Raw genomic sequence first — 24,942 nt, 5'->3', positions numbered from 1 at the left:
GTTTGTCACCACAACGCAAGTGAGGAATCAAAGTATATGAGAGTCATTTCTCAGACAGGGTTGAATAAGGGAATGAGGAGATTGCCAAACTGAATACGTTTTACTTTTGTTCTACTTTTAGAAGGTGCAATTGCAGAATTATATATAGTATGTTGTAGTTGCTGTGTTAGAATAGTGTGTGCGTGTGTGTGTGTTCCTATTTGGAGCCATGTATGATTAGCCAAGATGAGCAATGTCAAGTAAATTTGGAACTCAGTTGGAGCTCAGTTTTGGACTTCTAAAATCATCCTTTTCACAACACATTTCATCTATCTTTTACTTAGACTATCTGTGTTCTCCGCCTATTTTCTTCATTTATTTTCATCAATTCAATCACATTTTTTTACATTATTACACAAGTAGTTGATATTTTTCAGCTCTTAAAGCATGATGTCACAACATCTCTGATGACTTGTTTAATTGTTTTTATTAAATCTTTAATGCATAATACTTTTGCACTCCCTTTATCTTTGGAAAATGAATAAACTCATAAAAACCTTAATCTAGACCAGCTATTTTAATTGCTTATGAATTAAATAAGGGGATCATATTAGTATGCGGCACCACATGAGTTACAACAATGATGCAGTAGTAGAAAACCCACTCCATTTCATTCTTCTAATTAAACTTTTAATCATGCCTTTTTCCTTTCCCACTTTTTTTTTTTTTTTTCACTCCAACCCTCAGCACTTTATCTACCTTGAGGCATATATGTGACTGCAAAACTTTGTTAGAAAATATACACAAGAAAATAATTACAAACCTGCAACCAAACATTTCTCACTGCTTAGTGAATGATTTGCTTTGGTGGGATTAGCTTTGGAATGGTCTGAGACAGCATTCTGCTACAAATTTAACAGGCTAAATGGCCATTTTTAATATACAAGTGAATTTACTTGTGGTCAAATTTCTCCTGGAAACACTTTAAACCATCTTTCCAAAATACCAGAAATTTAAAAAGGGAATGTTTTTTTTCTCTCTTTCTCACCCCTGTGGTCTCTTCTTTGTGAGCTAGTGGGGCTGTGAGCCACAGATAACACAATGCGGATATGACACTCCCCGGATATTCCCTCTGCTTTCACTTAGATTTAGATTAGACTGCTGTAGTGGAATCTGACATCAAGGGAACTACCTATCAAAGCCTAAACTCAGTCCTCTTCTCTCCCACAGTTTTGCTTTGCAAAATGTTTGGCAAATTAACCAATACCTTATGCTTCCTCCCTTTTCTTTCTTTTATTTTTTTCCTCTTTCCAGCAATCATCAGAATTAAAGATGGCACTGGAACGATTTTTTTTCACATTAGATTTCATGCATGACTTTGCATAGCTTTGATCTATCACACATGAAACTTTCCATTGCTTAAACTTAATATGATTGTGGAAGTTTCAGTTTTACATTTAGGCATGTTTAGTGCATATGTGAGAACGTTAAACACAGTTTTATTGCCAGCCATCTACAGTGCACGAGGGCATCAGGATGTGTTATTTAACAGGCATATTTGCCGACATGCAAGAGGAGTTCATTGATCCTCGTCAGAACGAATGAATTATCTCCTTCTCTCTTCTTCTCTTACTTTGCACACACGGATGTCCCTGAATATGATATAATTGGCTTATTTTGTTTTACAAATTATCAAGTGAGCCAAAGACAAATTCAAAAGACAAAATGTTAACCCATCTATTTTTAATCAATGTGACTCATTGGGACATAGTTTTTTTGTTTTTGTTTGTTTGATTTTAAAAACTCCAGCTTATGTTTTTTTCTTAAATTTAGTCTGAATGAAAGCTCCACAATATGTAATTTTACTTTAGTAGACAATTGAAATGCTCTTAAGGTCTCCCACATTTATTTATTGTACCTGTTTGTCCACTCTAGAGAATAAAGCTTAGAAAACCCAGTGATATTGGTTTGGCTGGATTCTCAATTTCTCCACTGGGACATAAAATAAATATAACCCATTAAAGGCTGACAATTAAATGAAAGAGGTAACTAGTGTATGGTAGTTAAACTGTTGGGGATTTCATTGTTTACTTTTATTATATGGTTCAGCTGGTAGTGGCCATTTTAACATCCTCATCTATTGCCATCTGCTAATATTTATCATTAAAGGCCTTATTTGAATTGGTGTGAGTTTTTATTTATTTTTTAATGGCAGGACAGTAGGGGCTTTCATTATATTGTGATACTCTTTGTGTAATTTCATATAAAACACAAATAGACAAAACACACACTCAGGGTTGAAAATAGCAAATTGGTTGCATATCCTAACATGGCCAAAGAAAGGTAAAAGGGAACCTTGACAAGCCATTACATTACAAGGACTCAATCACCTTCAATATGGCTGTCATAAATTAGCACCAAAACAAAAGCAAACTAATTTGCTTTTCTCAACCCTCAACACATGCTTTCTTTCTTTTCTCTTTATTTCTCCGGTTTCCTCAAGAGCCTATCTCGGAAGAGCCATGAGCCTATCTTGGAAGATTTATGAATATGTTAGAATAGCCTGAGCCAACAGTTTTCAAAGTGGTGAAGTGAAAATAAATTAAACTGGCCCTGTAGGCAAGTCGTGCAGAGAGTGATGAATTAGATACTCATTGCTCTGTCGGTCAATGCCTGTCCCTCTTTTCAAGTGAAAATGCCGCAAACATTATAATGGAGGCAAACAAACATACAAATCAATTAAGTCGTTTTTGATGACAGACTTGTTGAGAAATTGATTTAGTAGACTAAAGTATATCAGTAAACACAATGTCCTTGCTTACTAGAGAATAGTTTACTGAAGAAGGAAAAAAAAGCAAGATACGCAGAGAACATGTTGGATGAGCACAACAATAAACACACAAAGGCATTTTCATTGTCAGTCTTTTAGCTCTCTATAGTTTGCTCTTTTAACTGTTCATATTTTTCTTTCTGAAACCAGTAATGTGATGGTACCACTTGCACAGTTTAAGTTATTGTACAGAGATAGATGGGTTTTATTTCATGGATTATCACAGTAGTGGTCTAAAGTATTGAACCACCTTCTGGATAAGCCCATGGATTGCACTGAGGCAACTGTTTCCTTTATGAAATAAAACGAGAGAAGAAAAAAAAACTGCGTCCCAGAGAACTGATAACATTGGGTCATTTTCAAGATGGATGGGTGCACACGTTTTTTTCACTTCTCTCTAACATGCTGAAACCCCAGTACCTGATGAAATCTTTCCATGTTGACCTGGAGGTCAGCTTTCAATTGGAAGTGGTCAATCAAGACTGAGTTTCAATTTGGGCCAGCATGACCATAAATCTCCTTTTTCTCCCAGTAACTCTTGCCAGCTGCAGACTGCCATTTCTACAAGTGCCATGGTTTTCCACTAAGTCTCTTTTCTCTTTCTGACAGACTCGTTTCATCAATTGATTGAGGGTTTCTTATGACTTTATTCTTTTTCTATATGTAGGAAGGTCCTTGCAGTATCTTATGGTTATAGGAAGCATTTTTACAACCCCTTTGTGTGACTCTGTACTCCTAAATTTTTAGTTGTAAGTCAATGTGACTGAGTGTTTTAGATGCATGCATATGGGTGTTACATCATAAATGTATTAAAATGCCATAATAACCAATAATACTTTTTATGAGGCCATGAAAAATATGAATAAGCTGCATTTTTCAAACTCACAAGCTCTAAAGTGTAAGTATTATAATATGTTTAGATTTTGGGAGGTAAAATCAAGACAAATGATTTAGCTTGCATCCTTTGGTTTCAGCTTTGGGTTACAGTACAACTGTTGTTTTTTATGAATCAGCAGATTGTTCATTTTCAGCAACATTTATAGCAGATATGTTACCACAAATACAAATAGATGAACATTATTTCTGTACTTAGGGATGTTTGATATCATTTCTGTGATAAATCTGAGCTTTTGATCTGAGACGTGTACAGAGCACATCTTGACACTTTGAGGGCAGTTGTATCTTTTATAGCTGAAATGGAAATGTCAGAGCTTGTCATATGTCTCTCCTCCCCCTCTCCAGGGTTCTTGTAAAACATGTGATTTCTGCAAGAGCCTGCAAAGGGAGTGCACATTTGCTCACACATGACTCTCTGTGCTTCTACAGTATGTGCGGGCGTGCATATGAATGTGTGTACTAGTACAATATCTTACCAGTTGAGGCCCTACTGCTACTGCTGTGCGGGAACACACGGTGACACATGACAGAACAGCTTGAACAGTGCAACTGAAGTGCACAAGCAGCCAACAGCGACTGCATCTCTAATTACTTGCTGAAGTCATATTTTGTAACACAGCTAATATTCATTGTGTTGGAGAATATGCTCATTTTTAAGCTAAATTAAACACATATTAAGATTTTAAAGGCAATATTCCTTAGACATAAATCAACTAACCAATTTCCATTCTCTCTACTGTGATCTAGTACACAGGAAAAAGGAGAAGAAAAATAATCACTAACTTACTTTTACTCTGACTCAGCTTGTGCATCTGTGTGCAGCACAACTGGCAATAACCCAGCACCATGGAGAGCTCATCTACCTCAGCAGACTGCCTACCCTCCTCAATCCAACAATTACTTCAACATACAATTTCCCTGAAGCGGAATAGCTTCCAGTCAGAGCAAACATGGAGTTGATGCACATGCCCCACACTCCTACTTATTAAACTAATTTAGCCCAACTTTCATCATTCTATTCACATCAATCTAACAGTAAATGTCTGACAACACCATGATATTGCCCCAACTCGAATTTTTAACACAGTTTATCTTTATTTGTGGATGATACAACAACAGTTTTGGTGCTCCACAAAACATCCATCCTGCCACTATTATGTTTCATTTAAACTTTTGGAAGTTTTTTAGATTACAAGTTAAATTTGAGAAAGAGTGAAACTAATACCCTTATCAGACACACATGACCTAGGTTTTCTACACAGCAGGCCTTTTAAAATTGTAAGGGATCAATTCACTATGTTTATTATTATTGCTAAGAGATCAGAGCATGGGATACTTTTGTACTGGAGAAAGTAACTGGGAATGCAAGATGCAGCAGTTAAAACAGAACACTGAAATTTGGAATCACAAGAACAGAACCACATGGCTTCAGATTATTACTAGCTACATGTGGCCATACCTTCTTCCTTGCACTACCTAATAATCCAGTTAGGGCAAGGATAACAACCTAACAGTCCAATTAAACATCACTCCTTAAAAGTACGGAAACAAATCCAATATTTCCCTTGTGTTGTGTTCCGGTCAAATCTGACAGATTTAAAATCTCTGAAAAATGTAGTTAATTTGATCAGACTGACCTAAGATGCCATGACTTTGTCTACAAAGAGGATTTAAACACACAAAATAAATTGTATTAATTTGCATACAATTCTGTGTGTTTTATTCAACTTTTGTACACTCTTGGTGGTCCTGGTCAAAAATCACTGGTCATTAGAAATGAATGGGGGAGGCAATTAGTGTAAAAACTGAGCTCAGGTACATCCTCATTTGTCAGATGCACACACACACACACACACACACACACACACACACACACACACACACACACACACACACACACACACAAACACAAACACATTGGGTTCCCTGGAACCTTTGCCCGGCAGAGTCTCTCTCTCGCAGGAACAACACCTGTTGGCAGGTGTTGGCACAGACTGTTTCAACATTGTTTCAATAATATTGAACTTTTCTCCTAGCTTTGGTAGCCTATATAATGCTTTTTTGAGGCCTTGCTCACAGTTCATTGTGTGGCAGCACCATGGCAGATTGATATACCGTAAGTGAGGCTCTTAATTATTAACATATTTGATCACCACACTGGTGAGGAGGAGAGAGGCCAGGAAACTGACAGTGAGGATGGATTAGAAGAGGAAGTGTCAGAAGATGAAGACGACACAGAATCCAGATCAAGAAATAACTGATGGGGAGGAGTTCAGTGATGAAGAGGATGGCCATTCAAGTCAAAGAATGGGAACTTATCCTGGTCTTCATCCCCACCTGAGAATCAGCTGAAAATGTGATCAGGATGACCCCAGGACCTACAAAATATGCTGTATCCCAGATTGATTACATCAAATCCTGCTTTGAACTGTTCCTGACTGAGTCCATCGAAACCATGGTGGTAAACATGACCAACTTGGAGGGGAAACAGATTTACAAAGACAATTGGAAGGAGGTAAACCAGACCGACATGAAAGCATACATGGGTGTTTTGATTTTGGCTGCTGTGTACAGATCCAGAAATGAATCTACCAACAATTTATGGGATGCAGAGTCTGGTCGGAAGAAGCAAGATCACTTGCTGCAAGAGAAATGACAAAAGGAAGAGGTTCAGTCTGTGTGTGCCAAGAGATGTGAAGATAAGCATAATGTGCCATGCAACAACCTGAACATATTGTCCAACATGTGCATGAGAAAAAACACCATTGAAGTTTGAGTAAACCCCCTCTGCCAAGTTTAGAAACCTGATTTCAGTTGTTTTCTGTTTTCTGGCAAAAACACATCTGATGGACTGATGAACATTGTAATGTTATTGTTCTTGTTAGTTGTTATTTAATGTATTAAGACATTGATCGTGGAATATTGTGTCAAGTGTAGTTTTGTAGATCCAGTCTTCTTTCTGGAAAGACAGAAATATAGTCACAATAAAGGATTTGGATGTTGAGGGAAACCAACAATTACAACAGACTCATGGTCAACCAGGTACTTCCAGATTAAGAATTTTATTAGGGTTCATATACCACATTATGAACATATGCCCAAACATAACATAATGCACAACATCCTTCGTCATGGACCCAGCACTAACTGATTAGTCTTTGATTGATTGGAAACAAGAATTCAAAAACTGAAATCTCTGAAGAAGTATGGGGGGGGGGGGCAATTCTTGATAATAGTCACCATCGTTCTATAAATGCCAAACATACCTTAGTACAAATCAAAGCAGTTCACCAACTCCATTATTCAAAATCCAGGCTCCGTGCCATATATCCCAACACCTCTCTTTTATGTGATAAGTGAAAACAAGAGACCGGAACACTTACCCATCAGTTCTGTTCCTGCCCAAAATTAAATTCCTTTTGGACTCTTATATTTGACAATATATCCAACGCCAATAAAACTATCGTACCAGATCCACTATTCGCTATCTTTGGATCAGTGGTAGTTAATCCTTCCATTAATAAATATGAGGGGCAAGCCATTTCCCTCTGTACACTGTTGGCCAAACGCCTTATCTTATAACAGAAGACTTTAGAGGCTAACCCCCTATTCCAGCAGTAGTTTATGGATCTGGGGAATGTACTTCATATGGACTTTGCTATATGTTTACTAACAGAGATTATATCTTTCTGAAAACATGACAACCCTTGTTTGATAAATGTACGGCTACCTGTGATAAGGCTCATGCTTAGAGTGCCACTCCATATAACATTTTATTAATAATCCAATGTATATTGAAGCACAACATGATGGCTGTCAACTGTTCTAGCATTTCACATGCCAGTGCTATTATTAATTTTTTTTTCTATTCGTATATATTGTTTTTCTGTTATTGTTATCTCCCCTCTCCTCATTTTCTATTATTATTACTAATACAATTATGTAATTTTTATGTATACATCCATTCTTGGAAACAATAGACAGGCAATGGTGAAACATGCAATTTCAGCAGTTGCCTTATTCAGGAGGCAGGAGCAGCAAGCTCTGAACGCCAAGGCCATGCAATTTATGCTTTTACAGTGTTTACTGCTCCTGCATCCTTGCTTGCTTTCTGTGAACAATATGAATAAGTGGGTTTCTTCAAAGCTAATGCTATATTGAGATATTGTGTGAAGCACAATGTGTTCCTGTTTCACACAGATACAGTAGGGTGTATCACATATGCACATGCAGGCATTTGTATTTTGGTATGTTGCGGGAAATGCAGTTCTGCCAGTTCTCTGTTGTTTTGTTTTACCCCCCCACCCCAAAAAAAGCTGTGCTGCACATAGGAAATAAAAGGATATTGATGATAGAACTATTGATTAATTTGTCCCAAGCTTGTCCGACATCCCTACTCACGAACTCTTAAATAAGATCACATTACAAAATTTAGAGTCGGAAATCCTGTTTGACAACACAAGCTGCTGGCTTCCAGTGTGCGGAGAACACTTATGATAATCTACTATAATCTACTCAGCACAGACACCTCAACACATTATCCATTTGAATGCTAAGTACACCTCATTCAGAACTTTAAAAAATGCTAACATATTCTGAGAGCTGAGAATAGCTCCAGTGGAACGTGTTATCCTCTGTCAGACCCAACACACACACTGTCGGAGAAGCACCTTATGCTAAAAAAATGAAAAGTGGATAAATAGCTACTTTAGCTGCACCTTTACCTCATAGTTACCTCATGTGAAATGGGCCAACACAGCAAATCTTAAAACTATATGCCCCTTCTGTATTATCTAGGAATAGGGTAGGTGCATTGGGCAGGCCTGGACTGAAGGGAAACAGCAGGCAATCTTCCAGTTCAGAGGTCTTTGGTTTCGTATCATGGCTGCAACGATAACCTCCAATGGTAATTTAATGCCCCCATTCAAGTAATGCACTTTATTGCACCAATGGATTAAGTAATGATTATTTAGCGAAATTGCGGCCACACAATGGTCAATTAATCTTTAATGAAACTGTAACTTATGAGGCGGAGCGTGGCATTGCAATAAGCAGGCAACTGCTTGCCAAGGCAGTTACAAGCCTCAGTTGCGGCCTGCATTCCCCATCTATCACCATGTAAAAATAGAGCACTCTAGAAAAAGACATAATGAAAAGGCAAAGTCACAGTTGCCGAGTCTTTGTTTTTAGCATTCATGGAATGTTTGAAGGCCTATATCCTGCAACGTACGTGAGGGAAATATATCAGCCTCTGATGTATGCAATGAGATTTAACTGCCATTTTGAGGTGCTATTTATTTAGAGCAAGCCAGGCATAGGGGTTGCAGGGAATTATGTGCACTGACAGAGCATGAAGTTGGAGGTTATCAATAGCTGCACGAGAATTTCAATATGCACCTTTCATTTCAACAGCAGCTCTTTAATGATTGTAAGTGTTACTCCCCCACTCTAATATCTTGTGTTTTCCTCAACAAGCACCTGCCTCAGAGCAATATAAGGTGTAGCTCATGGTCCAATCATTTTGTGCTCTCACATGTTACTGCACTAACACAACAAAGCTGGGGAAGTCACAAAGATAAATGTTTTTACTCTGATTAGTTTCTCATTTCATTTTTGGCCTGAGGGCTTCAATTCTCTTACTCATTCCCCACTGCACTAACAAATGTTGATGGATTTACTTTTATTGCATGACATCATTTCTACACTAGAGAGGGAGGACAAGACATCAAATTTCCAATACTTGAGTATGTGCTTGTTGGTGAGAATGTAGAGGAGAGCAGAAAAGGTGAAGAAAGAAGAATGAGGAGAGTGATTGATGGAGTGAATGGGAGCCAAAGGATGATGGGGGGACGAGTCAAGGGGCATGTGCATGAGTGTGGCAGGAGTAGGAGTGAGTGTAATGAAGTAAGACAGAAGAGATGTATACAGAGACAGTAAGAAGTAGAGAGAGAAAGAGAGAGGCAGAAGAGGAGAGACAAAAACACTGAGAGAAGAGTGGAAAACAAGAGATCGCAAGACTGATAGTGCTGAGCTGAATGTCAGCATCCTGAATGGTTTTCCTCTGCAATCTCCCGGCACCAACACATTGATATCAGTAAGGAAAATGCATGAGTGTGCATGCATGTTGATGGTCGGGTTGTCAGTATATGGTTAGAGAAAAGAGGGAAAGAGGGAGGGCTGAGGCACTCGGTGTTATTGTGCACACGGCCGCTGGCACCAGCACTGTCAGTGAGCAGCGTTGATCCGTGAACTTGCCATCTGGATTCTCCCACAAATCACATTAAAGTTTCAAGCCCAGGAATACATCAAGCTAAATGAATATTGGATCCAGGGGCCGCAGACAGGCCTGATGGAGAAAAAGCCCTGTGCAACCCAACTCTTTTGTGGTCAGACATGATACATCTATCCCCTTACCTCCCTCCTTCTGTTCCCTTCATCACTGATGGGCAGTAGTTTTGATGAGGTGTAGAAGAGAAAGGAGCCAACTAATTTCCAACAAGGACGGGTTATTCAGTCTAAAACTCAGAGGAGTATTTTGCATTGTTGAGAGTATTTTTGTGCTTAATAAATGCAGAGGAAAGAAATCTTCTCTGTGGTAGCCTCATATTTGAACTGAAGAAAATTTAAATTAAATGTATAATTCACATTGTGATTATATCCAAATATGATCTCAACTATCAGCCACAATAATGAATAGTCAATTGACAAAATAATGGATAAAGTATCCAAACACAGTAAGCAATGTGTTGATATGGATATTGAAGTTGTCTTCTGCTTCAAGGCTAAATATAGGCAGATATTATGACTTTCATTTGCTTTTAAATCACCCACAGTTTTCAGTTTAGCAAATGCAGCACGAGGCAATAAGGCACATTAATTTCCATATGCATAATAAGACATTTAACAACACCCTGAAATGATTCATGTGTACAATATGAAATTATATGCTTACGTTCCCTTTCATTTCAGCTACATTACAGTATGTTGATTTTGCATAAATGGATTCCTATTTTCACCTTTGGGTGAAAATAATACATGAGTGGGGGAAAAAAACATTTATCATTCAATAACATGTTATGTTCTGGTTCCTGGTTGCATATTTTCTGCTGAAGCACTGTTTGTGCTCAAGTAAACCCTATCAAGAAAATATTGCCTCGCCAAGATGCTGTTCCATACAAGAAGGAAAAAATCTATTTAGTTCTTTTCCAATCCAGTGGCTTGTAGAGCTAGGGATTTATTTTCCTGGCCTGGACTGAAGAGAAAGGCTTTACTGTTAGCTGTCCAAGCTTCAATTCTATGAGATCTCTTGGGTGAGATACGGATTGGCACAGGGTCCAAAAATTATAAATACCTTGTCAGTGGTGAGAAGGAAGAGGTACTTTCAGCTATAGCCCCTTAATTGGCCTCCATATTACAAATTGCCATTAATGTGTAATTAGCAGATTGCTGCAAAGTTGGGTATGAAAAACACAAATGGTAATGCTTACTTTTGCTGTACATAGACAGGTAAACAAATACAAAATGCACGTGCAGGCATGCCAGAAATTGAACACAGAGGAAAACATATCCTGCGCCAAATAAGCCAACATCGCACGAGAGAGCAGGCATCAATCACTGTTATATGTTGCCACACCATGAGTGACCTGTCACAGAACAGACAGCTCAAGTTGAACACTGGCAAGCTTTGAAGCACATCCTTTAGAAAAATAAATGAGTGCTTATAACACAAAGCAATACTGTGAGGGCAGTCAGCCATTTCACCGCCACTTTTGTGTTTACCGTATTTATGAAGAGGTACCATATGTGTAACAGATTGTGAGAGCAAAGCAGACTTTCACATTTCTCACATAAGGATACATAATATTACCAAATATGAAGGGGAAAAAAATCATTTCACATTTTTTGGTTTCAGATTAATCTTCTTACAGTAGGTCTTGCTTTGAGATCTTGTTAAATACAATAATTGTAGGTTGTGTGTTCATGATATAAAAACCACAAAGGCTTCACAATTCAGATTTCTTCTGTATCCAATTGGTGCATTGTATGTCCAACATAAAGAAAATTGAACGAGGATTAGAATTCTTTTTTTTTCTTCTTAAATTGCACTTAAGATCATATTCAGCAGTCATATTTTATATATAATGTTTCATGAAACCATTCCATGTTTCTCTGTTTCAGGTCTTCAGGTCATCTTCCCAGAATACTTGCAGGAGAAGTTTGTCCAGTCAGCTCTGAGCTACATTATGTGCAATGGAGAGGGGGAGTACCTGTGCCGTAACAACCAGTGCATCTGTCAGTGTGCGGAGGAGTATCCTCAATGCAACTGTCCCATCACCGACATCCAGATCATGGAGAATACTCTGTTGGGGATGTCTGAGTCCTGGGCAGCCTCTTACAAAGACTTTGAGAGCTCTGGTAAGCAGGACATCCCTCCATTTTTTATTTAATATGGCAGTTATGTTGACAGTATATACATTGTGCTAAGCTGTATAGTGTATTTTTCCACTATTTTTGGTTGGAAAGAGTAAGCTTAATGCTTCCACTGCAAAATCTACATAATTAAGTATACATGCCAATACATAACAATACCTTATCCATAAGGGTAGTAGATCACTCATATGAGTTATATTTGAATTGCACTGATAAATAATAACTATTTTTTGTTATTTAGGTATGATCATGTGTTTGTTTGTTTATAAAATGAACGGTGAGTAAGGCTTTCACATGTCAAATTATTGAATGTCATGACAAATAATATTTATTTAATGCAAAAACAAACACGCAAAGTGTAGAAATATATATGCAGGGATGCAAAGTAACCACTGCATTTCAGAGGGAAATATTACACTGTGTACTAAGATCTATACTTAGTTACATGTGATCAATGTATAAAATCTGAATTCTAGATGTAACTTTTGCAGCCAAATTCTTAACTACAGATATCAACTTTAGGGACCTTGGGGGCCCCATAATTTCACACTCTGAAACGGGACATTTTGTTGGTAATACTAAGTATCCTTACATTGTGCTGTTGCTACTTTTACCTGAGCAAATTAGATGAAAACTTCCCAGCTCTCAATATTGGACACAGTGGGGAAGAAAGCACAGTATGTGCCCTGTTGTCACATGGCAAGGCACTATGTTATCTATTATTGATGTGATATAAAAGTGTCCCAATAAAACCTGCCAGCAACATATAAATATATGTATGTACCATACAGGAGAAAGTTAATGGGAATCATGAAGTTCACTGAGTGCAGCTTCTTGAAAATAGTTGAAAACACAAGGCTAAAGAAAAATAGCAGCCTGCAGAACAAAATACAGTTCACAGTCCCACCACAAGAATAAATAAGGGAATCAATAACTTGACACTATACTGTATGTTATCACAACAATAGGGTATAACATGAATAACATCAAATAATACATCAAATAATGATAAACTGAACACCGTCTCTTATGAAAGATTGGATTAGATTTAGCACAGGCTACCACTTAAACAAAATGGCAGCCATGTTGTTCAACCTCCAACAACATAAGAGTGGTTCCATTTTGACAGTAAATCTGGTAAATTCATCAGCACCTCTCTCTCAGTGTGATGAAAAACTAAATTTGGTTTAAGTAGATGTAATCAGATGAAACAGGTGTGTTCATTGACATTAATGGCATTTTCTGTTATTGAGGTCACACGTGCCATGTTTGTCTGCAGTGATATTTTCATCCGTTTTATGTTTTTTTGTTTGTTTTTCACTGGTGACTCACAGTGATTATACCAAAGTTGTGGTGTAGTGATAAAATAGCAAAGTGCTCGTTGTGTGTGTAACAAGTGAACAGAGCATTGTTGTACACTATACATGGCACACATGAGCCTGTGAAACTTAATATAAGTTTTCAAATTAAGCTTTGACATTCCCCATACAGAGAAAAAAAAACAAAAAACCCTTTGACACCAGTTCTGAGTATACAAGTAAGCAATAGGGATACATTCTGTCAAAACACTAGTCTTGTGCTCATAGCAATTTGCACAGTAACTCTTCTCAAAAGAATTCCGTTAGCTCTTTTTTTTTAGGCCTGCTACCTTCTAAGAGAAAAGAAAACATTTTATTATTATATTATTTATTACTATTGATGTCACCATCTACCACTCTGACAGATAATATTTTCCACTATCTACTGTGCTGCACTTGCACATTGTGCATCTATCCAAAAAAATGGGCACATATTTATATTCTAATGATCAGAATTACAATTGAGCACATTCGTCAGTGTTCAGTGTCAAGTTGATTTTATAGCAGCTTCTGAATGCATTTGATCCTAAACCTATGTGTTACTGTACTATAAGAATAATAAGTAGTTAAGCTGTTCTAGTTGCACATCCCTGTCTCTCATGGATGTCATGTGCTGCATTTGAGTGCAGCTGTCAGTTGATACAATGGTAACAAAGGGGGCAGGTAGGTTGAGAAACATTAGGTATAATGGAATATTGGTAATTGTAGGGACCCAGCAAATTGAGATGTAATAGCACAAAGAGTAAAGTGGAGTTACATTGTGAGAGCTGTAATCTCTAGATATGGTTGCTGGGTGACTTGAGATAAGAGGCACTCTAGGGACTATGTGGACTCTTTGGAAGCTGTATTAAGGAAGGGATCCTTGATTGCTTTGAAGCTTAGGTGAAAGGACTTGGCAACCATTGAACTGGCACAAGTGAGTGACTTGATAACTTCAACTTTTTAGGTGAAGGAATTAGACAATCCTGAATAGTGGGTGCTGGAGACACCCATCTTTCCTTGGAAAATGGTTAGGAATGTACTTGACATCTCTGAAGACAGGGTGGAGGAATATGGCAAGTTCAAAACAGGGGCGGAGAAGGAGTCTGGCCTCTTTGAAGAAAAGGGGGAAGGGAGCACTGACATGCCTGGGAGGAGAGTGGAGGAAATTCTGACATTTTTCAGCTGTGGCTCAAAAAGAGCTCTCAACTCTGGTTGATGCTGTTAAACTATCGTAGAAAGGTCTATAGAGGGGGAACTGGCAAACTGTACAGGAATTTACATCTGCATTCTCTGTATTATTTATAATGATGTCCTTAAATTCATCTTTAGAGATAATGATGAGCTACTCTTGGTCATTTGACTTGGCTTATTATTGATTTGACTTCTGCTTAATGTGCTCTTCATTAGCACAACAAATAAAAGATTTCTTGTCTTTGTGTATTTGCTAATGGAGTTTTGGTAGCATCTTCATGTCTACTGTTGCTAAAAATTAGAGCAGAGTGTTGAAAACAAGGGTCAGAGAGCTGGGCTCACGGGTATGTCTGAGGAGGAGATGAGCAATAATTACAGAGGAAGCAAGAGGACCATAAGGGCAATGATCACCACTGGTTGGGACAAATTTGTTAGGGCAGTGTTCTTCAGTGACTACGTGGGAGCGTGTTCATTGCTCACAGGATGTTATTTCTCTGCAAAAGCTCACAACAGAAGGAAAAAACTAAACACAACAAGAAATATCCAACAAAATATTAACAGCAACCTTTGAAGAATTCACATCTGACCATTGACATATCTGACAATATAGAACTGACTCCAAATCATCCTTTCGCAGTATACTACAGGTATTTTTGATTAAGATCACTTGACATAAAATCACATTTTGCTCATGAGGACAGTTTGTTTTTCTTACTTTATATTATAACTACAAAACAATTAACACGTATGAGAACACCTGCTTTGGAATAATTGTCTGAAAACCATGTCCCCTCTGTCTGCAAAACAATTGCTAAACTGTTGCTTGTTGCAGTTTCAAATTTAAAATAGATTAGTGTTGTGCCAGTGCCCTTCAATACAACAACAATTTTAGATGGACATCTAACAAATAGAATAGAAATTTACATTGCCAGACAAATACAGAAGATTCAGGAGTTCTGCAGTCTGCTGCTTACTGTTGGTTGTTTGAAATTCTACCCATGATTCTTAGCTAGATTAGGGCTGAATAAATACACGAGTCAAGCAAAACCACTCACAGATATTTTAAGTGGTAAAAGTTACATTGGCATTTGTTTAGCTTTGTTGAGCTGCTGCTGTGAAATTAAAAACAAAACAAAACCATATTTCTCCCTTCACTATTCTTAACTCTGTATCTCTGTTTTTACAACCTGACCTCTAACTGCATCCCTGTATGTCATACAGATGAGTTCAAGTCCTTCCTGAAGAGGCTGCCCTCCACTCACTTTCTGCCCATCAGCAGTGTTCATCTCCTTTGGGGCAGCGACTGGGACCTGCAGGCCCGCTACAGGCTCCTTCAGAGCTCCCTGGAGATACAGCGGCTCAAGATCCAGCGCACTGCCCGAAAGCTCTTTGGCCTCAGCATCCGTTGTCACCACAATCCCAACCACCAGATGCCTAGGGAGAGGTGGGTAGAAATATGACCTCCACATGTCAGGATGGAAATTAGATGTGGGTTTTTCTGAGCAGCATAAACCAAAGGTGATGTTTTTCAATGTTTGGTGGGAAAAAGCAAAGGTGAAAATGTATCCCTAAGAGAAGTGAGAGGAGTGACATACTTCAGGGAAAATTCTCCTTTGCGATGATGTAGGTGTTTTATTTTGATTGTTGCTTCATGAAGCATGCACACTAAGAATGTCATCCATTATATATTTCAACACATGGTTCTGTTGTTTCTGTCCATCAAGTCAACTTAGTTCTGAAGTTTTCACATGCCCAAAACACTCTTGCTCACTCTTACATTTCACATTGCAGTCTAAAACGAAAATGTAGCTGTGAGAGTTTTCATGATAGGTCATTGCACACATCTGTCACCACCTACTGCAGTTGCAGCTTAAGAGGCTTGCTGGGGATGTGCCATGGTGTCAGTGCTGCCTGAAATGCCAGGAATTTCCCCCATTTGCTCTGGCAAATATCAGAAAACACTATGCAAAATATGCAAAGTTCCCCGCTGTCACATGAAACACCCCTAAAACTGTTCTGTGTAAGGGAAGTCACCATATAAATGGAGACAGGATCTTTAAAATATTCATTTAAGTGGTCCGAGAATGAACAGTTGTCAACTGTCACTGACAGAAAAGGAGCACACCCACATTTGTGTGTAAGAGTTGGCAAAGGTTTGTTCTGAAGTGTTATCAAAGAGCCGCAGTATGCGCTTCCTCTTCCATGGAGTACGCATCAAGGGTGCCTGATGGCACTGGAAATAAGAGCAGCATGTTTATTTGCTTGCTTGTGTGAGGCAGCTTTGCATGAGATGGAGGATTTACTTGTTTTCATTACTTCTTTGTGCTAGTGTGTGCACTTTACATACGTCTGAGTGGTGAATAAGTGGTCTAATAGCTTACTATGCCAGGCAGTGTTTACTTTTTGTATGTCATCTGAAGTTCAAGACCCACATACAATTACTTCAATAGAAAAATAATCACTCATTGTGTCTTTGATCAGTAGTGCTAGCATCACATTAGCCTCTTCCTTAATTCAATAAAAAGGGGCCCCCATCCCCAACAAGGACTCTTGTTTCATCTCTCAGCAGTTCTCTCAGCAGTCTATAGCAGCTGATCAGAGGATGAGGGAATTGAAGCTAAGCTGAATGCCCATAAAGTATCAGCCCAAATATTCTCAAGGTGTGTACCAACCAACTTAAGAAAGCCTTCCAGCACATCTTCAACCTGTCAGTGTGACTGCAAAGGTTGCTGATGATGATGTGAAAAACATCTTGACTGGCCTTGGTGGCCAAGAATGGGAACACCAGGGTTCTGAATTACAGCAGACCAGATTCCTTGTGAGACTGTTTGGATCCCCTTCAGTTCATTCATCAGGCCCACAATAGGGTGGATGTTGTCATTCACCTGCTAATCTGTGGCTACTCCCACTTGGTGAGGCACTGCAATAATCATGTTAATTGACTTCTCCATCCCGCCACTTCCACATGGGAGAAATTCTCCAAACTATGCTCCCCCACTGGTCATATGGAGATCCAACTGAAACACTACATGACTATGTCAAACCAACAAGTGAGAAACAGCAGGGCCCTGTTCCATAAAGCAGGATTACCAAATAAGCCAGGCTTAGTCCGGCTCATTTTCCAGCAAATTCAGTTCCATAAAGCAAGCTCAGCATAGTTCAAGTGACTGGTGCTGGCTCAGTTACCATGGCAACTTATGCTGGCAAACTAACCTGGTCCGGACCAGGCTAATTGTCAGGCTTAGCCTGAAAAAACGAGATGATTTAATATATTGTATGGCATCATTAATCACCATCATTTAAAAAAAAAAATCAGTTCACATGAAGTCGACTTAATAATAATCATCTATCTATCTATCGATATATAGATATAGATATAGATATAGGCATATACACATATACATAAAGGCACACACATGCACATACTTAACATGTAGTCGACTTAATAATCATATATAATTCATACATATATATAGTCGAGTACATAGTCAACTTAACATGTGTGTATGTATGCAAAAATAATATAATAATAATGTAATATTTAAATCCATATGCCTTTAACTGCTGTTTTCCTGGTAGGAAGCGCTGTTTTAAAGATATTGGTTATTGATTAGTACATTTAAAATAATGTCTAAAAAGTAAACTATGTGTTTAGTGGATGCATGTCTCGGCGTTTCCCTTTTTCTTTTAATTGATTAAGGTCCAGTCTAACGACCTCAACCCATGCACTGTTTCTCATTTCTCTTGATTGAGGAGCTTGTAATGAGGAGCTGTCATAGTACACAGGGCACTGCAACAAGAGCACACCTTCAGAGACAGATCAGACCCATTCAGTCGATCAGCAATTTCCTGCCAGCCTTTCTCTTGGATTTTATGTATTGTTTTTGTGATCATATGTTTAAATTCTTCATATGTCTCCAGTAGAAGTGTGTGCTGGAGACTGCTGCTCTGTGGCTCTTTTGTGGTGGATTTTGTCATTGTGAATCCGTTTGATCTGTGTTCGAAGTCTTGGGCTGCTCAGGCTCAGTCTGAATACCTGAGCCTGTCTTGAATTAGTTTGATTGTGAGAATGTGGATCTGCCTTTATGGAACTGCTTTAGCCTGATCTAATTTGTTAGACTAATTCAAGTCAGGTGTTCGACAATAAGCCCCGCTTTTCTGAGCTTGCTTCATGGAACGGACCCCAGTTCTTATACTATCCTTTGCTTGCTTATTATTATGTATATCTTAAACTTAGGGAGGAGATACTAGAACTTGATATTTTCTAAGAAGGCGACATCTGTAGTATGGATCTGCAGGTGCCACAGAGGTAAAGGCTGTGGCAGGCTAGTTAAGAAAGCTAATCCAATCATGGAGTTAAGTTTGGATTCTGGAGTAAATCTTTTCTCGTGTAATGTATCTCACTTGAGTGGTCTACTAGCGGCTTAATAAAACATGTTTATCACATATTAAAGTTAGATATTATATTAATATTAGACATAACCTGAAATGTTTTGGTTTAATGAGACGGACATCCTACAATATCACATGTAATCATCAAGGAATGATCAAGATCGCTCTCTCTCACAAGATTGTTAATATCATTTTTAATTTGCGCGCCCCATCTGTTGATCTTTCTTTTTCTGTTTTCTTTGATCAGTGGCAGACTCAGTTCTTCTGCTCTGATGTTTCTCTTTTCCTTGCTCCAATGTAGGAGGTATCTATGATGTGTGTCATCTACTATGGCTGTTTGATGCACCATTATAAACACAAAGTACTGTATGCTCGAATTTCATGGAAATGGGGTCCATTCCAGGGTATTTTCATTTAATTTACTATCGCAAATCTAAGAGAAATAGCTTATTGAGGATGCAGTTATATGGTGAAACATATTTTTTCTCAGTATTTAGACAAGATATTTCAACAGTTATTGCAAATAAATTCAAAGGAGGGATCATTATGACTGTGCCTGTGTCCAATGCAATAATGAATAGCCAATAAAAAATAATGGGAGTAGTTTTATATTTGAGGCACCTGTGAAACAAATCTCTTTTATATGCCTTATCAATTTATGTGCAGCGCTTTCAATGCGGCACAGGTTATTGTTGTTTTTTTAATATACAAAGAAAAACTGTTGTATGCTACAATATATTGATTTATTAAATGTCTGCCGTGTCACATGCATGTTTACAGTTGATCGAGAAATTATTTTTAATCTTTGCAAGTTAAAGAATGTAAAATTAATGAACACGTTTGATTAATCACAAAAACATCATGCATTCAGCTTTTTTTTTAGTTTGTTTTTCCAAGTTCCTCAAAAATAGTATACATCTGTAGCTATGCTCTATTATTACCCATGGTTTAAATTTTTTAAAAAGACAAAAAAACTGCGAAAAAAAAGTATTTATGCACTGGCATGGACAAGCTGGAAGAAGTTAAACATGATACACCCATCTCTCTAAAGACACTCATGGCCATACTGCAGTCCTACAGAGATATGATGAAAAGTGATATAAAGTCACAGATAACTGCCTGCACCAAGAGATTAAGACATTTCATCTCTCATGAAGAGGAAAATGCAGATATAGTATCAATACACTGAGCAAATAAGCTCAAAAAGTAGCTGCTCCTCACGAGGCACACACCAAGTCTGCAATGGAACAAAGCAATGATGTTATCAATGATGGGCAGTGTTGGATAGATCATGCAAATCTATGTCTGCCAGTTGGTGACTTGTTTTGCACCATAGTGAGGGGAGAGGTGTAGAGGAGGATGTGGTAATGCCAGTCCAGTGGCATACAGAAATCTTGGTGTTAAGAATGAGAATGTATGCTTTGAAGTCATGTTGTTTATTGAGGACCTGAATGTTTAAAATAAAAGTGCCAGTAAAATATGTATTTATTTATCTCCCCATTTATACTCTGACTAATGTCAGTCCCTGTTTATGGCCTGTGTGTGTTCCCCTTGCCCTTTCACTCTCTGTCCCTACCTTTAGCCCTTCATCCAACTCTGCTCTGGCCATTTTTCCACCTGTCCATCAGATGACCCCAGACTTCCCTTCCTGTTTACCACACCCACCTGCTCCCACTTGGTATTTTTGTGCACCTGCTGCCCATTTCCTCATCAGCTCCTCAGCACTTACACCAGCACCAGTCTCAATCATACATCCCCTTCCAGTTTGTCATAGTTTTTGCCATGGACTCACTTGGTCTCACCAACCTGACCCAGACTCTTACTGCTCCTGACCCTGTTCCTCTCTCTTCCTCCATCTGTTCCTGTCTGATCCTGTAGTTTAGACCTTCAGCCTGTTTTTTAACTGCCTACTTGCCTGAATGTTTGGTCTCTTTCTATGCAGTGGTCCCCCAGAATTAAACACTGTATGCTCTGGCTGTATGCTGATGACTTACATATTTATATTTCAAGCCCTTTCAAAACGTTTTTATCCTTAAAGTTTCATGCATTTATTAGACATGTATGAACAGCTGGCAAACAATGTTGAAATGACAATGATATTGGTAACAATCAAATTTGTGTGTATGTTACACTTCCTAAAATGTAGACATTAAAGGTATCATGGAAATTATATTGTGGTGGGTATACTAAAAAATAAAATTGTTAATTCTAAGTTATTTTCCTTTAAATGCACTTTATGTGTACATGTAGCACACATTTACTTGATCCAATCCTCTGTTTGAAGCTAAAGTTAGCAAGTTCAAACAGTGTGCCTCCATTGTCCTCTATAGGTGATCTGTTCTGGCTCATTTAGGTATAGCTTCGGGGCTTTCTGGCCTGCTGAGAATGCAGTGTCATCCATCATAGTTAGCTTAGGTTCATTAACATGTCAAGCTAACCTTGACCAGCCCTCCCCTCTGAAAAAATCAGGATTCAGAATTCATCTCCTATAGTCAGAAAAGAAGTTCCAATACTGACAAGATGACAAGGAAAGATGCCTGAGGGGGAAAGAAGACACAAGACAAGAATAGCAAGTAATGCCTTCCACCTAAGGAAAATAACCAAACTCCTCCCCCATGAAGGGAAGAGATTATCCTATTCCCTGACTGTCCTCACTAGATATTTTTAATAGATAAATGCCTGCCAAACATTTAACAAATAATTCCATTGGTTTTTAACATGTTTTTTTTTAGTTTTGCTACTTCCAGTCAGTCCAGCTACTTCATTTCCATGTATTTATTGTTTACACTTATAGTATCCTATTGCAAATCTTCTGGAAATCAGGAGAAGAACAGTACAACGTAAAAATAACTACACTATGATATAGGGTTAGGGTCTGACAGTTATACACAATTGCAATAAATGAGCTAAACATGGAATAGTGCTCAATTTTAAGAGTCAACTGTAAAATTAGAGATTGAACTTTCCAATGATTATGCTTCTCTCTCATTTTTTTCTACTCTTCTCTCTCTAGGTCTGTGATGCAGTGGCTCAACAGGGTTCAGTCCTTCCTCTACTGCAATGAAAATGGATTCTGGGGGACTTTCCTGGAGAGTCAAAGGACATGCGTGTGCCACACAGGTGTCACCCTGTGCCAGCGACCCATCCCGTGTGTCATAGGTGGCAACAACAGCTGTGCCATGTGCAGCCTAGCTAACATCTCACAATGTGGCTCCTGCAACAAGGGCTACAAGTTGTACCGTGGTCGGTGTGAACCCCAGAATGTGGACTCGGAACGTAGTGAGCAGTTCATCAGCTTTGAAACTGATCTGGACTTTCAAGATTTGGAACTCAAATACCTGTTGCAGAAAATGGATTCACGACTGTACATTCACACTACTTTCATTAGTAATGAGATCCGCCTAGAGACCTTCTTTGACCCACGATGGCGTAAACGCATGTCCCTGACTCTCAAAAGTAACAAAAACCGGATGGACTACCTCCACATGATAATCGGTCTATCGATGAAGATTTGCCAGATGCGAAATAGCAGTATTGACCCCATGTTCTTTGTTTATGTCAACCCATTCAGTGGTAGCCACTCAGAAGGCTGGAGCATGCCCTTTGGTGAACATGGTTACCCACGCTGGGAAAAAGTACGACTGCAGAATTCTCAGTGCTTCAACTGGACTCTCCTGTTGGGCAACCGGTGGAAGACCTTCTTTGAGACAGTGCACATCTACCTGCGAAGCCGCGCCAAGATCCCAACTGGTCTGCGCAATGACACTGGACAGGGCCCAGTGGATCTTGCAGACCCTAACAAGCGCCAGATCTACATAAAAATATCTGATATCCAAGTGTTCGGCTACAGCCTGCGCTTTAATGCCGACCTGCTTCGTAGTGCTGTGCAGCAGGTAAACCAGTCGTACACACAAGGAACTCAGTTCTACTCCTCCTCATCTGTTATGCTCTTGTTACTGGACATTCGGGATCGGATTAACCGCCTAGCCCCTCCATCTGCGCCTGGTAAACCCCAGCTGGACCTCTTCTCTTGTATGTTAAAGCATAGGCTCAAGCTCAACAACAGTGAGATGATTCGAGTGAATCATGCCTTGGACATGTACAGCACAGAGATACTAAAACAATCAGATCACCTGACTGCAAAACTCTGTTGAACATTGTAACACTGACATAAGAACAGCAAACCTAACAGAAATACCCAACAGATGAACTATGAGGAGATATTAATCTTAATTTTGTTTTCTCTTTTTCATTTTTGGACCTTTTCTGCCTTTTGATGTAATATTAACTTTGTAAGCATAATTCTTAAAGAGAAAAGGAAAAAGGCTGATGAAAAGCATTTCAGGAAGATAAAGAAGATTAATGGAACCACTATAAGGACTGTATCATATTTGTCCCAGCATGTCTGTCATTCCCTAAAAGAACTTAAAAGAGAGAGAGAAAAAAAAAATTAAATCTATGTACTGGTGAAAAAGAGGCCTTGATTTTACTCCGAGGGATCAAAGGTTATATCTGAAACTGCCATTCTTTACTGAGAAAAAACATTTTTAAAGGAATAATGACATAATACAAGGGCAGACCAGATATCCTTTTATTTCAGCTAATGTGGAAAATAATGGGCAGTTTAGTATTAAAAATGTTTATACATTATAAGGATTAAATAGCCCTAGTGATTAAGTAGTCAACACATTACTTACTAGACTCTTTATTACATTTCAAACCCACAGCAAATCGGCATTGCTCTTTGTGAGTTATGAGGCACTCTGTCATTGTTCTGACACATAAGGCACACAGCAGGGCAGTAATGGATAGTCATGTCAAATAAAAGCCAGCTGTTTATATATACATATATATGTGGGTGAATGTGTGTGTATGTGTGCGTGTGTGTATACCTTTTTTTGGCTTGATGCTTATTGCTGTTCGTTAATTGAATGTGTCATTTGAGATTGACTCCAATCTACGCTAAATCTTGCATTTGGAGCGCTTCTTCCCGTGTTTGAAATTCAAGCTGTGTTTTTTCACAAGGCAGTACCTCCTGGTGCGTGAGTGCAATATTGTGGTCTGAAGATTTAACAATCAATGCTATTTTGTACAGCTTTGCAAAATGTACATGTTGTGACTGCTGATTCGTGGAGCTTTTCAGCACCAAGAGCAAAATGTAAACATTCGTCATTCAGTCACATTTACAAGACAACTTAAAGCCATACACTTCCCCGAGGTAAACATACAGTAAGACATAAACGTCATTATCATTTCACTTAGTACTTACTTCAAAACATGACAAAAATATTTCTATGTTTATTTTTCTCTCTCAGTTAATTTGAGATAAGAGCACAGCAAAAAGGCAGATGACAAAAGAAAGCATATTATGTTGGATAAGAACTGTGTTGTAAAGCCATTGAATTTATATGTTGTGCCGCAGAGAAAAAAAAAAGATTAAGAAATTGTTATATTAAAGCTTAAAATACATTTTTGGCAGTGATTAATCTGTAAGCTTTTAATGACCACATGCAATTTGTATTTTTCTTTTGAGTTATTAAATACAACCTTGTTTTGCATGTTGCTGGAAACATCAACAGAGCTTTGTTTAAGACTCAATCATCTGACTGAAATATGAAACCTATGTATTGTTGGTCACACTTTTTTGGGTAATCAAATGCTAAAACATTGCTATTGCTGAAGATGTTATGTAGGTATACTTACTTTTATATTATAGTTTATTTATTCCTGTGTTTTGGCACTACATCTGCAACCTTCTGATCCCTTTACAAGAAATATAAAGAACAAATATAAATAAATAAAGAAGACTTCATATTTGCTGCTGTGGCACCCAAACTTCAGAAAAAAACTTCCTCCCAGTGCAAAAGATGCCAGAACAATTGA

The 24,942-nt window shown here is 38.3% G+C and overlaps 1 protein-coding gene across 1 annotated transcript in view; it reads left to right on the top strand.

Moving 5' to 3' along the window:
- The window catches only part of brinp1 (bone morphogenetic protein/retinoic acid inducible neural-specific 1), an 88,605-nt gene extending 65,294 nt beyond the window's left edge, over positions 1-23,311 (top strand). The window contains exons 5-7 of the mRNA XM_053340097.1: positions 11,885-12,121; positions 15,889-16,111; positions 22,073-23,311. Of these exons, the coding sequence (XP_053196072.1) occupies positions 11,885-12,121; positions 15,889-16,111; positions 22,073-23,213 (1,601 nt within the window). The 3' untranslated portion in view covers positions 23,214-23,311. The remainder of the gene's footprint in view (positions 1-11,884; positions 12,122-15,888; positions 16,112-22,072) is intronic.
- Positions 23,312-24,942: the final 1,631 nt, after the last annotated feature.

The sequence above is a fragment of the Scomber japonicus genome, chromosome 19 (assembly GCF_027409825.1).
Source record: "Scomber japonicus isolate fScoJap1 chromosome 19, fScoJap1.pri, whole genome shotgun sequence".
Classification (NCBI taxonomy): domain Eukaryota; kingdom Metazoa; phylum Chordata; class Actinopteri; order Scombriformes; family Scombridae; genus Scomber; species Scomber japonicus.
Note: the sequence above shows the minus strand (reverse complement) of the source record. Positions and strands in the feature narration are given on the sequence as shown.